The 17229-nt window shown below is 49.4% G+C and overlaps 1 protein-coding gene and 1 long non-coding RNA gene across 3 annotated transcripts in view; both read left to right on the top strand.

The window, feature by feature from the left end:
* Positions 1 to 9362, top strand: part of LOC102900505 — a 28671-nt gene extending 19309 nt beyond the window's left edge. Inside the window, exons 3-5 of one of the 2 annotated variants that reach the window (XR_006592055.1) lie at positions 4529 to 4595; positions 6447 to 6708; positions 8496 to 9362. This is a non-coding gene — a long non-coding RNA (uncharacterized LOC102900505). The remainder of the gene's footprint in view (positions 1 to 4528; positions 4596 to 6446; positions 6709 to 8495) is intronic. The other variant, XR_442296.5, reaches the window with a different exon arrangement.
* A 469-nt stretch (positions 9363 to 9831) lies between these two features.
* Positions 9832 to 17229, top strand: part of UCK2 (uridine-cytidine kinase 2) — an 81359-nt gene continuing 73961 nt past the window's right edge. Inside the window, exon 1 of the mRNA XM_023248101.2 lies at positions 9832 to 10214. Within this exon, the coding sequence (XP_023103869.1) occupies positions 10116 to 10214 (99 nt within the window). The 5' untranslated portion in view covers positions 9832 to 10115. The remainder of the gene's footprint in view (positions 10215 to 17229) is intronic.

Here is a 17229-nt window from a genome sequence, read left to right as displayed (position 1 = left end):
TTTTAAACATAAAAACTAAATAAAATAAACGTTACATGAAAAAAAATTCCCTCATTGTTTTTTATACTAAATATCTACAACTTTTTAAGCCAGAGAACAATTATAATAAATTATTACTAGCTGGATATTATACATGAGACATCTATCTAATATAAAGCTAAAGTCAATAAATATTATTCTCCGTGTAAATAGGTCTCTTAGGACCTCCTCCAAGGTAGCAGGATACTGTTTAATTCCTTGTAAGATGATCTGTTGTTTTGACACTCAGTCACTATAGAGAAGCATTTTTTTTTTTTTAATGTTTACTTTTTTATTTGTTGAAAGAGAGAGAGAACCAGCCGGGGAGGGGCACAGAGAGGGAGAGAAAAATCCCAAGCAGGCTCCTCGCTGTCAGTGCAGAGCCCAACACGGGGCTCAAGCCCAGGAACCATGAGATTATGACCTGAGCTGAAACCAAGAGTTGGACCCTTAAACAACTGGGCCACCCAGGTGCCCCTAGAGAAGCATTTCTTAGGGTGAATTCCACAGAACATCGGTTCTGCCCCTTGCTAATAGGCAAATGAGAAAAAAGGATTCTGTGGTTTGGTAACTTTGGTAAAACACAGGTTTAAACAAACAAACATGTTTCTTAATTGCAGTATTTTTCAGGGTGTTGAAAGCACTCAAGGACACCGTGACTCTCTCCAGGAAGTGAAAGGGGAGCAGAGCAGTGCACAGGTTTTTCCAAACTTGTTCACTCCCAGTATCTTTTTTTTCCCCCTCCCCAAACCAAAGTTCCAAGGCCTATGCTTTGGGAAACTGCTTTGGAGTGTTCAAGAAACAGTTTTCATCGCGAGATTTATCCATATCTAAAGATACAATCATTGTTTCTGAGCCAGATCTGCATTATTTAAAGTATAGATTTTTCAAATATTACCTTAATTTTAGTTCGTTTTTCTTTTTTAAATAAATAAGACGGGCTGTGATATAGTACTAGGTTTGGGTTTGTTAAATTGTGTTCAGGATTTTTACATGTGCTCATCAGAGACACTGGCCCTTAATTTTCCAATTTTTTTCTATTAAAGTTTATTTATTTAAATTGGGGGGGGGGGTGCAGAGAGAGAGAGTCCCAAGCAGGCTCTGTGCTAACAGCACAGAGCCTGATGCTGTGCTCTGTTTCACGACCGTGAAATCATGACCTGAGCGAAATCAAGAGTCGGATGCTTAACTGACTGAGCCCCCCAGGGGCCCCTAATTTTCCATTTTTTTGATAATACGTTGCCAGATGTTAGTGGTAAAGCTGTGCTGCTCTCATAAAATAATGAGTTGTGCAGTGTTCCATCTTTTTCTCCTGTCTGGAAGAGTCTGTGTAATCTTGGTATTCACTCTCCCTTGAATGTTTGGTAGAATTCACTGGTGAAAGTGTCAGAGCCCAGAATCTTATTTCACTGTGTTTTATTTCACTGGGAAGTTTTCGGTTTTGCAAGAGGTGTCAGAGCCCATTTGGTGCAGGGGGCAAAGCCCCACGCCCTCGGCCAGCAGTGAGTGGCGGACTTAGTGAGGCACAGATAGGGGAGATTCTTGCTTGAGGATGAGAGGTTCTGGTTCAGAACACGCGGCGAAGCAGTCGGCAATCTAGCTGGGGGATCCTGGACGTGAGAGACGCCCACAAGGGCTGGGAGGAGCTCCTCACACATTTTTGGCTAAGTAGGATACTACACATGGGTGGAGGGGACCTCAGAGACCTGGGAGTCCAGGGAAAGGCAAAAGACAGGGGAGTCTTGAGAACTGGCTGGATCTTTGAATTCATTCCCCAATAGATAATTCAACAATTCGAGTTGGATATTTCCATACTTCGCTCTCGGTATGTGGTGGTCGGGAGAAGTCCTCGAAGATCTCTACCTACAAAGAACATAATCGACACCGGCTAATGTGCCCTGAAATGTGTTGTTGCATTTGCTCCCCGGCCACGCTTCCCCCCCAGGCTAGTCCCAGCCGGTGGCTGCGTGTCATCGGAAAACGAAGGCAGGTCCGTTCCTAGAAGTTATGAGGTTCTTCTGGTCGCTAACAACTTTGACTTAAGGACTGACGACAGCTTGGCTGAGCCTTTCTTCGTCTGCATGGTAGTCTAGGATGCTTCTGCCCAACGTTCTTTGTCTCTGTACCTGTCCCATACTCAGGCTCAGGCCCGTGCTGCAGTCCAAACGACCTCTCTCTCAGGCTTTTCCGGCCCCTTCCTATTTCCTCCCGCAGCCATTTCCCCTAATGATTGTACATTTACTCCTAGTGGCATGTGCTTCGTCGAGGGCCCAGATGAGCACAAATGGTATCAAAAGTGGTCCACGACACTGGTGGTCAGATGGGGTATTGGGGACTGGCTCATCTACTGCCCAGCAGACGAGGAGGACGCTGGGAAGTGGGACGTGGCACCAGGTGGTGGCTCCGTTCTTTTCATAGTGAGGTTAAAGTGAGGTAAAGATTCCCCTGGTGGTGGCCTGGGACAACGTCCCTGGAGAGGCGAAGGCTGTGGCAGGTGCGATGTTTCAGGCCTTTCAGAAAGACGGGGGACCAGTGCCTGCACAGACAGTGGCGTTGGCTTGTTGCTACTACATCTTAGTGATACTCTGCCGTTAGCAAGCAGTCAGGGGTTCTGTGTGAGAGTCAGAGGCCTCTGGTGGCTTCCAAAGAGGCCCTGATCTCTTGCAGGCACGTTTCAGCAACAGGCAGAAATACTAATTGTTAGAGTCTCAGAGTTCCATCACTGTTTGCGTTGGTCAGCCAAGGCAGGAGGGTTGGGAATGTTAGAGCCCGAGGATCTACACAGTGGCCTGTGTAGCCACCGGACCCCTGTACCCTCCGTACTCACAGAGGTGGCCCATATTCCCTAAGAAGAGCTAACACTTCTGAGATGCTCTCCTCTGAGGCTGCCCTCATCCCGACTTCGTCTCCTGGCCACCAGACTGATAATGGGGGTTATGTAGGGCCTGAGTAAATTATACTCAAAATTCTCCTTGTGTGCATGTGTGGGCACCTGTCTTCCTGGGGAATCTATTGCTGTTGTTAGTTTTTTTTTTTTAGTCTGTGACTAAAAATATTTCTGAAACACTAGCCCTTCCTCCCTTTAAGCCCGAAGCCTCCTTCCCACCAGGAACAGCTGTAATTTCATTACAAAGCAGAACTGAACTAATTTCCTCTCCTCATGACCCAGGGAAAGTTCACTTTGACATACCAAAATAACTTTCTAGGAAAATACCACTTGAACCCCGAGCTAAGACTAATCGGCTGGACCTGCTAAGCTCATTTGGCCTCCGGTTGGCACTTGGGCCCAGGATCTCAAGGACAGCCAAACTTGCCATCCTTGGCCACCAGACTACATGTAGGTACTCCTCTGAGGCAGTTGCCATCAGCTATACCAATCCTCTCCTTCTCTTCTCGACAGTCACCTGGGCTGGGACCGGGATGAAGCAAGGAAGGCGCTTAGGGTCAACACAAAAGGAGGGGCTCCTTTTCAAGGTTCACCCTACACGTGCACTCGCTCCGTCTGACAGTCGGAGCGCCCTTACGTCTTGTACCCTAGGGATCTCCTCTCTCAACCCCTAGTCCCACCCCTGTACGTCACCAACTACAGTGCATCGCTTACGGTGTGATGGAGAGAGCATTAGCCCCGGAGTGAAGGAGGGGGGACGAGTAGGTTGTTTGCAGAGAAGATGGCCCAGAGCTGACTGGGGGAAGTGAGGGAAGTCCTTGCAGAAAAGTGCGAGAGCAAGAATTTAGTCTGGAGACAGGAAAAGAAGCGAAGGGTCAGACGCACGTCTGGGAAAAGCCCTGTGAACAAAATGAAGCTAAATGTTTTCGGGGGCGCCTGGGCGGCTCAGTCGGTTTTGCATCCAACTCTTGATTTTGGCTTGGGTCATGATCTCCTGGTTCCTGAGTTGGAGCCCCGAGTCAGGCTCTGCACTGACAGTGTGGAGCCTGCTTGGGATTCTCTCTCTCTCTCTCTCTCTCTCTCTCTCTCTCAATCTCTCTCTCTGCCCCTCCCCCCTCAAAATAAATAAACTTTAAAAAAAAAAAAAGGCTTAGAACACGGAGAGTGAACAAAATGAGGTTGCCAGGAGCTTGCTCATATTGGGAGCCAGTAAGTTCTGGGAGAGACGACTAACCTTCTGGTTATACCCCAGTCTTACTTTCATACAATCATGCTGGAAAATATATCCTGGTTGGGGACAGGAGGGAAAATCAGAAAAATCTCTATAGAGTGAAAATCTATATGTTAATCTTTTCAAAGTCTGGGAAGGCTTCTTAGGACATATGGGATTTCTGTAGTTGGGCCAGCTGAAATACAAAAGCCCTGGTGTGACAACTGTCTTTGTGGGGTAAAGCTATATGCACAAAAGTCAATATGTTGAGTTAAACAACATTAACAACATTTGCATTTATGTAACATTTTATAGGTGACAAAGTCTTCTGACACCTTCTTCTTAATTCGCAGTCTCTCTGTGCCTTTGCCCATTTCTGTCCCCAATTCCTAAAAATCTCTTTCTTCTCCTAGCCTGCTTGTTGAAACCTGGTTTTTGAAACAGCTTTATTGAGATATAATCCGCATACAATTCACGAAGGTAAGAACCAGTTCAGTGGTTCTCACGATTTTCAAAGCTGTGCAGCCATCAAGACAGTCGATTTTAGAACATTTATCTAAAAAGAAATCCTGGAGATGCCTGGGTGGCTCTGTTGGTAAGAGCATTTGACTCGATCTCAGGGTCTTGAGTTCAAGCCTCATTTGGGCCGGGAGCCTATTTATTTTTTTATTTAAAAAAAAAAAACTTTTTTTCAACGTTTATTTATTTTTTGGGGGACAGAGAGAGACAGAGCATGAACGGAGGCGGGGCAGAGAGAGAGGGAGACACAGAATCGGAAACAGCCTCCAGGCTCCGAGCCATCAGCCCAGAGCCTGACGCGGGGCTCGAACTCACGGACCGGGCAGCCCAGAGCCTGACGCGGGGCTCGAACTCACGGACCGGACCGGGAGATAGTGACCTGGCTGAAGTCGGACGCTTAACCGACTGCGCCACCCAGGCGCCCCGGGCCAGGAGCCTATTTAAAATGGAGAAAGAAAGAAGAAGGAATCCTGTACTCCTTCAGCAGCCACTCCCTGTTTGCTTTCTAACCTCCCCAGCTGTAGGCAACCACCAATCTCCTTTCTGTCTCTGTCCGTTTGCCTGTTCTAGATATTTTAATTTTTACCTTAAAGGGACCTGGGGGATTAGGAATTCTTATCCCTGGAACTCCTAATCCCTAAGTGGTGGGACTTCTGTAATAAGAGCTGTGATTGAAGGGGAGGGAAATGGTATTTATTTAACAACTACTACATGCCGGTATATAGTCTTTATTTTCACAACCATCCTACAAACCACGTATCATTTAACAGTTGCAGAACCTGAAGTCCATAGAAGTTAAGTAACTTGCCATACCTTCAAAGTAGTAGCAAAGCAAGGATGTAAACCTTGCTTTTCCAACTGGAGCCCATTGCCTTCTTTCCCCAGATCAGTAATTCTCAAACTTTGGTGGGTGGGTTCTGGAGACACCTGGAGGGCTTATCAAACACAGATTAATGGCTCCACCCACAGAGTTTTGGATTTTTTTTTTTTAATGTTTATTTATTTATTTTTGAGAGTGAGAGGGGAGGAGAGAGAGGGAGCCAGAGAATCCCAAGCAGGCTCCACACTGTCAGCACAGAGCCTGATGTGGGTCTTGAACTCCCCAGTTGTGAGATCATGACCTGAGCCAAAACCTAGAATCAGACGCTTAGCCAACTGAGCCACCCAGGCACCCCTGGATTCTTCACTTCTGGGATGGGGCCCAAGCTTTTGCCTTCCCTGATGCTGCGGATGCTGGGGTTTGGGACTATGCTGTATAACACACTGCCAACAGTATCTGAGAATGTGATTAACATCATAGAGCTAGACGTAAGGAGCTTTGATATCATCTGGCCAGCATTTCAGAACAGTGCTTATGATCTGTCCAAGCAATTGCTGATGATAAAAGGCCATACGGGCCACCAAAATGTTTCAGAGACAAGCTAAAGTCTGTTGACATTTTTTTTTTTTTTTTCCTGGTTTGGAAATGTGATAGTTTCCATGGTTTGTGAAACACCTAGAAGTAGAACTTTCCAGATGGAGACAAAATGTAGCGTTCCTTGTCTAGTTCAGAACTATAGCTACTTAGAGAGCAGGCAGGCAGACAGAGGACTGGGAACGGCCGTGTCTCCTTTTGTTCCTTGGCCACAGCTGCAATTGCACACTCATGCTGACTTTGTCCCCGTATGTTAACTAGGCCAGAACTTGATCGGACTGAAATCTGTACAGAAAGTAAAATTATCACAGATACCGAGAAAAATGGATTTCCTTGAATCCGTTCTAACTCCGGATTTTATTGAACATGTTTGATTTTTTTTTTTTTTTTCCCTTTAGTGCGAGGGGAAGGAGGAAGGTTGGAAATCACTCAGCTCAGAATCTGCAGTGGAATTGCTACAGTCGACTCAAACATGATTTGAACATCCCTAGCTGTGGGATTTGGTGACCAGGCTCCTGAGGGAGGATGACACAGCATAGGGAATGGCACGGACAGCCTGCCTTGCTTTACAGAGAGCAGAGATACAAAGTCCTTGTCGAGGTCACCGGTGCTGAGAATACTCTTAATGTAAATGGACTTGGGTGACTTCCTTACGTGGAGGTAAGACAGCCCTAGGGAAAGAAGAGAGTGAAAATGGGAGAGCAGAGTGCAGCTGGATGTCCTTGCTAATTAGGCCTTACCTTTATATAGACAGCTTTTGTTTTTTTTTTCAGAGCACTTTCATGTATATTAACGTATGCACGGAAGTCAAATTATGAAACAAGGTACAGGAGGGGCGCCTGGCCGGTTTGGTATAGCATGTGGCTTTTGCTCTTAGGGTTGTGTGTTCGAGTCCCACGTTGAAGGTAGAAATCACATAAAAAAATAAAATCTCTCTCTTTTTTTTTTCCATGAGCAGGGGAGCAGCAGAGAGGGGGAGAGAGAATCCCAAGCAGGCTCCACGCTGTCAGCGCAATACCCCATGAGGGGCTTGAACTCATGAACTGTGAGATCGTGGCCTGAGCTGAAATCAAGAGTTGGATGCTTAACCGACTGAGCCACCCAGGCGCCCCCCCCCCCAATAAAACCTTTAGACAAGGTGCAGATAAGTGTAATGAATTAGCTCAATTAATGAGTTGGTTGGACTAGTTAATAGATGCACATACAAGGCTACATGTAGACAGTTGCTTGGAATGACAGGAAAAGAAAACATTTGGAAATAAGACTGGGAACCGTGTAAATACCATCGAGGGAACACCACCTTTCATTCCAAAATGGTGGGAGAGAAGTTTACTCCTTGGTACTTTTACCTCCTCCGCATTCTTCATTTGTTGATTCAATACGTTCAACATGTATCGAGTGCTTCTTACCTGCCTGTCATTCTGCCCAGTGGGCCTTGGGAATGTAGAAGTGAGACGTGGTGTTTCTTCCTTTATTCAACAAATATTTATTAAGGTCCTACAGGTGCCAGAAACTGTTTTAGGTGCTAGGGATATAGCCATTAAAAGAAAAAAAAAAAAAGCAATGTACAAATGTACAAATCATTTTGCAGTAAAGTGTCTTCAAACTAACAAGGTAAAGGCAACCCAAGTGCAACAATAAAAATGTGCTGGCTAGAGGGATGGGCACATGGCTAGTGTGATAGAGCAAGTGTAGTGCAATGTTCGTGGTGGAGTCTAGATGGTGGTTCTGTCAGTGTTTAAAACATTTAAACTCTATGTGTCGAAATTTTTGTAAGGAAATATCATGGGAAAAAAGGCTATAGAAATAAGGAAAGTGGGCGGGGGCAGCGCCTGGGTGGCTCAGTCGGTTGAGCGTCTGCCTTTGTTTCAGGTCACGATCTCACAGTTTGTGGGTTCGAGCCCCGCATGGGGCTCTGTGCTGTCAGTGCAGAGCCCGCTTCAGATCCTCTGTTCCCTTCTCTGTCTGCCCTCCGCCCCCCGAAAGTAACTGAAACAAACAATGAAATAAGGAAGGTGGGGATTTGGGGAAAATTCATAGAGGATGTAACATTCTTTTGCCCTCTTCTTTCCCTAGTTACCTAATATCCCCTTAGCCCTGGGTCCGTCAGGTTTTCCAAGTCCCATTGGGCTTCATCTTGGGCTATAAAGAACTCTGCAAAAGTCTTTGAAGACTGTGAGATCTCCTTAGTGGAGAAAAGCCTTTGGGCCCACGAGGCCGACTCCTGAATCAGCTAAAACCCACCCACCCCACAGCCACGTGGTAAGGCAGGCTCCTTCCTGCCAACCTCTCCCAAAGGCCTGCCTCTACCTACCCAGGTAGCCTACTTCCTCCATGTTAGTCTCCTGTGGGAGCCTCTGTGGGAGTTTGGTTTTGGATGGTGACATGAATATTTCAAAAGGGAAAAAAGACCATTTGTGCTTTCTAATACGCTTAATTTTCTCTAGCAAATTTTCTCGAAGTAATTCCGGAGTTGAGGTACTTTACGAAGTTTGAAACGAATGCTATTGACTTAAGCTGCCTTTTGGACTGTGGGAGCCCATCAGCTCATCGGTTCCAGGCTCAGAGGGCAGAGGCTGGAAGCTACTGGTGGAGTCCTACCTCTCCCCTGCTGCACCCCAGCAAAAGTTCCCTTTCAGGGCTTCAGCCTTGTAGGGCCCTCTCCCAACTCTTACATGGGGCCTAGACTGTGCCAGCTGCTATTCTAAGAACTTTAAATACAACCATTCACTGAGTACAACAATCCCAGGGTGGAGTTGTCATTATTATTCCCATGTAACAGATGAGAACACTGAGGCACAGGGAGATTATGTGACCTGCTCACGGAACTAGGTGTGAATGCAGAAATCTGCCTCCAGAGGTGGGGGTGGCTGTGAATCACCAGAAAATACTCCCTTTCTAATCAAGTGACTAATTGCCCACCTCTGAAAACCCAGCTCACTGAAAAGTATTAACAGGTCAAAATGACATTCATTACTATTCTAATGTTTTCATAAATCCTAACTCCGCAGGAACCTCAGTATTTGTGATTTCAGACTGGTTTGAAAGGGCCTTGCATTTTGGAGGGAGGGTGCCCTTCATTTAACCCCGTCCGATTATCCTTCTCTGGGGAGAAAGACTCTCGGGAGTCTCTTACTAAGGAGGATGGTGTTTCCAAGAGAGGAAATATTTAGAGCTAGCTGCTGACATATTTTGGCAAACGGGAGGGGGAAATTTTTTCATCTGGGAAAAACACAAGTTTTTAGCCTGAATAATGGGCAAACGACATTAACTCTTTGCTTCATCTTTTTATTTTATTTTATTTTATTTTTAAAATTTACCTCCAAATTAGTTAGGATAGAGTGCAACAAGGATTTCAGGAGTGGAGTCCTTAAAGCCCCTTCCCCAAGTAGCCCATCCCCCCTCCCACAACCCCTCCAGTAACCCTCTGTTTGTTCTCCATATTTAAGAGTCTCTTCGGTTTTGTCCCCAGTCTTCGCTTCCTCTTAACCTCCCGTGCTCGTTGGGATTTTGCTTCCCAAGCCCGGGGCGTTGCCAGTGCCCCCATTACCCGATCTGCCCTTGTAGCTCTTCGCCCCCCTTTGAAATAGACGGAGCACACCCCATGAAAGCGCCGAGCGCGTGTGTCCTGTCCCTCGGTCCGCCGGAGGTCGTCGGGGAAAGGGTTAACCGGGCAGCGGGGCGGGGGGAGGAGGGCCGGCCTCACACCTCTCCGGGAGACCTCGGGCGGCGGCGGCGGCGGCGGCGGCGGGGCCCGGGAGGGGCGGAGGCTGGGGCTGGACGCCTCGCCGCCTCCGCCTCGGCGAATAGCAGCGCGCTGCCCGCCCGGATTGGAGCAGCAGCATCACGCTGACCTCCGCCTGGGCTGTAAACCGAGCCGGCCGCTGCGGGCAGAGGCAGGCTCTCGGCGCCTCCGGGAAAGGCAGCCCCACGGCCGAGCTCCGCGCGGCTCGCAGGGACCCGGGCAGCGCCCCAGCCGCGGCTGCGGGGAGCGGGGGAGCCCGACGCGGGCGCGGGCGGGGAGCGTGCGTCCGTCGGCAGCAGCGGGAGGAGGGGTGGCGCCAGCCATGGCCGGGGACAGCGAGCAGACCCTGCAGAACCACCAGCAGCCCAACGGCGGCGAGCCCTTCCTGATCGGCGTCAGCGGGGGCACGGCCAGCGGCAAGGTACGGGGGGTCGCGGCGCCGCGCTCCCGGGCCCGGGCCGGGCGGCGGCGCATGTGGCGCGGCCGCGGGCCGTGTCAGTTGCTGCAGCCACCGCGTGGCCCGCGCGCCTCCGCTCCTGGCCGCGCTCCAGCGCCCAGTGCCTCCCCCCCCCCCCAACCCCCGCCTCTGCGCGGACTGCGGGCGGGGATTCCGGTCATCGCGGTCCCCCGGGGTACGCCGGCCACGGGTCGCAGGGCTGGCGCGCGCCCGCTCGCTCTTTTTCTCCGCTGCGGTAACTCGTGGCCGGGCTCCTAGGGGGAACGGGCAGAGAAAGCGGATGCTTATTGTTTGCGAGTCCGACGGTGGGGGGCGGGGGGAGAGGGCTTTAAGCGGGGTCGCCGGGGAGCCCCCGACGCGCCCCCTCCCCCAAGCCCCGCCTGGGTGGGGGGTGGGGTGGGGGAACTCGCCCCGCGGCGCAGCGCGGGCCGCGAGGGCGGGGCGAGCCGGGAAGCCCGACCTGGAGGGCTGCGGGAACGCGCGAGGCGGCGTCCCGGGGAAGGGAGCTCGTGTCGGGCTGGGGACTGCGGGGGTTTCTTGGGGGGGGGGGGGAATCCTGAGCGCCAACTAGGTGCAGTGACATGGACCAAATGACAATACGGGCTTCCGTATGGCTATGAGCAGAAACGTGGCCGGTTTCAATGAGAAAGTTGTTCTGGCTCCGCGCGTGCTCCTCGGTTGCAGGGGCTTTAGCGTCGTGGGCGCACGGAAAGGGGTCAGTCCTAGGGGCGTCCGACCCCCCTCAGGAGCCCGTCTTTGTTTTATCAGCCAAGCAAGAAAAAACGAGGGAAATGCTTTTTTAGCTTTACCCCGGGCCTTTCCTGCAGGTGGAGAAGGGTGGAGACCTCGCAGATGTTTCTTTCTTCGCTCCCCTTTACTGCATTTAAGATGTGGGTACTTGTTTCCTCGGCGTTTAGCAAGCTCCCATTGCATTGGGAGCATGGGCTCCTCCTGGCGAGCCTGCGAGCCGTGGGCTGTGCGCGCCGCGTTTGGCGAGGTGGGATGCTGCCTCCCAGGGCCGGGGAGAGCGGAGCGGGGAGGCTGGTTGGCGCCATGAGGAGCGAGCCACGAGGCTCTCGCGCCCCAGCCGACTCCTCCCGAGCCCCTCCTCCATTTTGGCTCCACGTTTTCCCCTCCGGGTCCCCGCGGGGGCCCAGACCCGGCAGCTGGCGCTGGGAAACTTCTTTATTGATGGAGTTCATCTTGTCTCTCGCTCCCAGGGCGAGGAATCTGGCAGCTTTGAGGTCCCCAAAGTTGATGTGGCATTTGCCCCCCCCCGGCCGAATGCGTTTTCAGGCTGCTAAATGTTCTCTGCCAGCGCTGTTGCTGGTTCTTAGAAGCAAAGGTAGAGGCCAAGCACTTTCAGGAAGGTTTCCCTGTTCTTTTAGGATTATTCTTGCCCCCCTCTTTTGTGTAGCCTACGCCTGTTGCATGGGGCCTTTTTGTTGTTGATGGCTGTATTCCCAGCGCTCCTTCCTATAGCACATGTCTGGCACGTAGCTCGCCCCAGTCGTTAACCTGAGGTTCAGTCCTCCTGGGAGGAGGGAGACTTAAACTGGCAGATGAGTGTGGCATTTAGAAACCATGTCCTTGGTAATCATCTAAATGATATCGTCACTTCAAACGTGGAAGCAGACCCTGTGCGGTGAAATAACTCCATTCTCCTTATTTTTGTGTTCATCGGTCATCACCTGGTCTCAATTGATTCTCCCCGAAAGTCGTGTTACTTCTTTTTTTTTTTTTAATTTTTTTAACATTTATTCATTTTTGAAAGGCAGAGACAGAGCGCCAATGGGGGAGAGGCAGAGAGAGAGGGAGACACAGAAACAGAAGTAGGCTCCAGGCTCCGAGCTCCGAGCTATCAGCACAGAGCCGGACGCGGGGCCCGAACTCACAGACCGCGAGATAATGACCTGAGCTGAAGTTGGCCATTTAACCGACTGAGCCACCCAGGCGCCCCAGTCGTGTTACTTCTGTAATGTGTCCAATGGGAACTAGTAGTGAACCCGGCTCCTGGGGTTCTCATGGAGGAGGAAGATTATAGTAACTCCGAAGAAGGAGTCTTCAAAACCAGGTTCTTGTATTGCCTCTGAAACGACAGGTCTAGAGAGAACGAGAAGTCACACTGGAAGGGAAAAAAAAGGAAACAGTGTAAAGCATATTGTACGTTTTGGGCATTAATAAATACTGTGTCATTGTTTAAGAATATTATATCATTGTTTTGTTATTTAAAGATTTTTTTAAACACCCATTTATTATTGAGAGACAAAAGGAGACAGAGCATGAGCAGGGGAGGGGCAGAGAGAGAGAGAGAGAGAGAGAGAGAGGGGGGGGGGGGGACACAGAATCCGAAGCAGGCTCCAGGCTCCGAGCTGTCAGCACAGAGCCCATGGGGCTGGAACTCACAAACCGTGAGATTGTGACCTGAGTCGAAGTCGGATGCTTAACTTAACCACTGAGCCACCCAGGCACCCCTGTTATTTTAAAAAGCCCAAAGGAGCACTGAACTTCTGTAATTCCATATAGTAGTTCGTTTGCTGGGATTATATCTTGATTCTCTTATTCCAGGCCTTAGTGCCTTTCCTGAAAGAAATTCAGAGTATTTTTTTAGAGGATGTGCAGCACCAATAGGCTGGACCTCCTTTGGAAGTCTGAAATCTGAACATAGTTGTGCAAGAGGATCTGGAAGCAAGATTGAGATCACTCCGCTTCCCCGGGTATTTATTATGTGTCTGTTAAAAGGATTTGGGAAAGGCAAAGGGTCTCAGAACATCATCAAAAATGACAGTTTAGAGCCAGGAGGAACCTCAGAGTCCCTGGAGTCCAACACTTAGTCTCATCACTTCTAGAATAGAAAAATGTATCCATGTGATACTTAGCGGGTCAGTACTTAGCAGCGGACCCAGTTCTGGACTGATGCTGGTTGATCCCCGCTGTTGCCTCGTTAAGAAAGAATTGACTGAGGACGAAGAGTAAGACTAAGGTGGGGGGGGGGCGGTGGGAAACACATGTTTACAGCCTTCGCCTTGGAAAAGGGCTGCGGGGAAATGGCCGTGGACTGGTTTCAGACGCACTTGACCCGAAGGGAAATGGAAATGCAGATTGCTCTGTACTCTTGGCCCAGCCCTGTAGATCTTGGTTGTTCCCCCCCCGCACCCCTCCTTTATAAGAAACATCAACTCCCTGTTCAGCTTCTCTTGAGGACTCAGATTTGTCCCTGTTGTGGCCGCCCTAAGTACAAAAATTGTATCTCAGACTAAGTTATTTTGGTTGTACAAGGCAAAAAAAAAAAAAAAAAAGTGATTGCAGTTCCATCTATCACACTTTTTAGTTTGTTTTATAAATGACGACGAATCAGAACTTGCGAGTAAGCTTTGCCAGGCTGACATGGTGAGTCATTGTTAAAGACTCACGGTAAAATTGTGGTGGGTTGAGGAGGTTATTCTGACCTATGTTACCCAGATTCTCCTACTTTCCTCCGAAAGGACAGGTCTAGATGAGCAAGAAGTCACACAGGAAGAGGGAAAAAAAAAAAAAAGCCTCAACTTCTCTGCCCACATATATGTCCCTGACCGTAGATGCCATTCTGTATTTTTTCCGTGGTTTCTTCCTTGACCAATTAAAGTCGCTTCTCAATGGCCGCCATCAGAGTGGGCTTCTTTCTTTGCCTATAGCTCTGATTATGTCACTCTCCATTTTGGAAATCGTGGACCACTCTCCGTTGCCCAGACTACTGGTCAAATATTTCAGCCTAGTGCAGATCCCCTCATGTGGTCCCAGACTGTCTCTTTTTCCCCTCTTCTCCCCCACCCACGTGCACAGACAGACACACGCAGGGAACCTCTTTCACTTAAACTTTTGCTTAGGCTCTTCTCTGGAATGGCCTCTAATCCTTTTAAGCCTTCAGTTCTGTAAATAACTTCCTCCAGGGGACTTTGTTATTCATTTCCTTAATCAGAATTGGTTTTTTTTTTTGTCTCCCGTGCTTCCATAGTCTTACCGACATTTTGCCTTGGCGCCTGGCTGTTTGTTGACTGCTTGTTGACTGCCTCCCCCACTGCACTAGAAGTTCTGTGAGAGCATCTCGAGTATTTGGGCCTTCACGTCACCGTCAGTGTTTGATACCGTGCTGCTGTTTGGTGTTAGGTGTTCATTGAGCTGCGTTATGCAGACCAAGACTTGTAATTATCCTTTGTTATTTGATTCATAAGACTATTTGAATTAGGATTTGGAGCCACAGTTGAAACCACGTTTACCTCTGTGATGCATGTTGTAACGACCAAACTCTAAAAAAAGCCCCCTGAACCCTAATGCATTGGTATTGCTTAACCAGAGCCTAGCATTTATTTAGTATGCACTAAATAAGTATTTGTTGAATGAAGGTCATTTTGCAGAATACCGTATTAAGTGCTGCTTTTATTGTTTGTTTATTTTTGAGAGAGAGAGAGCACATTCACGTAAGTGGGGGAAGGGGCAGAGAGAGAGGGGGACAGCGGAGAGCCCGATGTGGGGCTCGAACTCGCGAACGGTGAGATCATGACCTGCCTGAACCGAGGTCAGATGCGCCACGGATTGAGCCACCCAGCCACCCCTGTATTAAGTGCTTTTGAGGAGGAGTTGGGATGTGAGGATACGTGAGAGAAAGTCTATCAGTATTTTGCAGTTGAATGTTGCTTAAACCACTTTTACAACGAAGCCAGATTCTCTTTTTCTTGTTTTGTTTTTTTAAGATTTTATTCATTTCTTTTTTCAACGTGTTTTTTTTTTTTTTTTTTTTTAATCTTTGGGACAGAGAGAGACAGAGCATGAACGGGGGAGGAGCAGAGAGAGAGGGAGACACAGAATCGGAAACAGGCTCCAGGCTCTGAGCCATCAGCCCAGAGCCTGACGCGGGACTCGAACTCTCGGACCGCGAGATCGTGACCTGGCTGAAGTCGGACGCTTAACCGACTGCGCCACCCAGGCGCCCCCTCATTTCTTAAAGTAACCTCTACTGCCAACGTGGGGCTGAAACCTACAAGCCGAGGTCGAGTGCTGCACCGGCTGAGCCAGCCTGGTGCCCCGCCCCCGCCCAAGCCAGTTCATCTGTAAAGCATTTGATTCGCTCTCCGTTTGAAGTCAGGCAGGCGGCTGTCTTCCCTGTTGATGGGAAACAAGGGAAGACATGAGGTTAGGAGAGTTTTTGACTTGACTGACGGTGGCTAGTAAGGGATACAGCTTGGATCGGAGTCCGGATTTTCCCTTTCCTAGATCCGTGTCTGTTCTGAGCTATCTTCGTAAGCAGCAAGGAGGTTGGTCTGACTGTGTGTGAGTAACACACACCAAGAGGGCAAACGGCAGTGCCCTCAGAGGTCTGGGCTGTCACCTCCCCTTAGCTCGACCATGACTCATCTGCTTTTGGAGCATCTGGAATGTGCCGTGGGGCCTGCATCCCCTTGATTCCATCACCCTGTTCCTGGACCCTTCAGCGGCTGTGCCCCTCCCACTGGGCTGCTCACTCCGCACCCTCCTTCTGTTAGGTTCTCCCAGAATTCCGGGGACTGGGTTGGTCCCACTGGCTTTCTCAGAGCTGGCACTGTGTGCGTTCTGCCGCCCCAAACTGCTGCCGTGGCCATCAGCGAACGCCTGGCGCAATGTGGCTCTGCTGGCCTCCTGCCCCTCTCCCCTGTGCTCTCTGTGTTGCAGCCACACAGGCTGCACCCCACCCCTGGCTTTCCCTCTGCCCACGGACGTTGTTGGTTGTGCCAGCGCCTGACACGGAGCCCGGTAGAGGAAAGGAGACCTAGCAGATCTTGGGGCTCCTGTGTGTTCCTCTCGTGCCGCCCGCCCGTTGTCCCCAGCTGTGCCTGTGTGGTCAGCTGCCTTCCTTTTCCTTCCTTGCTTGAATGTCTTTGAAGTGTGGCTTCTGATGCACACTCTCTGTGGTCACCTGACTCCGGCTGGCTCGGTGGCCCTTGCTGAGATCTTTTGCCTGATGTCCTTGTTTCTTTGTTGGGTGTTGCTTTCACGAAGTTCTGTGCTGGGGACAGATTGGGTTGGGAAGTTTCCCTGTTGAGGACCTGGTCTTTGTTGCTGGTGGGGTCTGAGATGGTGCTGTTGGACTATTCAAGATCTCTGAGGTCTTTTAGGTGTGGGTCTCTGTGTTTTAAGCCAGTGGAAAAGCTTGGAGGGAGTACCCTGTGTGTGTGTGTGTGTGTGTGTGTGTGTGTGTGTGTGCGCGCGTGCACGCATTCAGGTGTGTTTTCGTGTCCATTAAACCACTATTTAAAAATTTATTTTATTTTATTCATTTTTTATTTAATTTTTATTTTTATTCTTTACTTTTTTTTAAACATTTTATTTATTTTCGAGAGAGAGAGACAGAGTGCGAGCAGGGGAGGGGCAGAGAGAGAGGGAGACATGGAATCCGAAGCAGGCTCCGGGCTATGAGCTGTCAGCACAGAGCCCAACATGGGGCTCAAAGCCACAAACTGTGAGATCGTGACCTGAGCTGAAGTCCGATGCTTAACTGACCGGGCCACCCTGGCGCCCCTATTTTTTTTTTTAATTTTAATTAATATCATCAAATCACTTTTATCAGTAAGCCAGCTTACTAAAGCATTTGACCATCTCTTTTTCATGATGTATCGTGTATATGTACATATGAATTACATGAACATAATCTCTATAAAACACAAAAATAAGAGCTATAAAACAGAAAAATGATATAAAGAGTTAAAATGATGGTTTCTTTATTTTTAATTTTTTTAAATGTTTATTTTTGGGGGAGAGAGAGAGAGAGAGAGAGAGAGACAGAGCATGAGCAGGGGAGGGGCAGAGAGAAAGGGAGACACAGAATCTGAGGCAGGCTCCAGGCTCTGAGCTGTCAGCACAGAGCCCAGCCCAGAGTGGGGCTCGAACCCACGAACTGCCAGATCATGACCTGAGCCGAAGTCGAGTGCTTAACCGACTGAGCCACCCAGGCGCCCCAAAATGATGG

Source organism: Felis catus, chromosome F1, assembly GCF_018350175.1.
Source record: "Felis catus isolate Fca126 chromosome F1, F.catus_Fca126_mat1.0, whole genome shotgun sequence".
Classification (NCBI taxonomy): Eukaryota; Metazoa; Chordata; class Mammalia; order Carnivora; family Felidae; genus Felis; species Felis catus.
The sequence above is the reverse complement of the archived record's forward strand: the minus strand, read 5'-3'. Positions and strand labels throughout refer to the sequence as shown.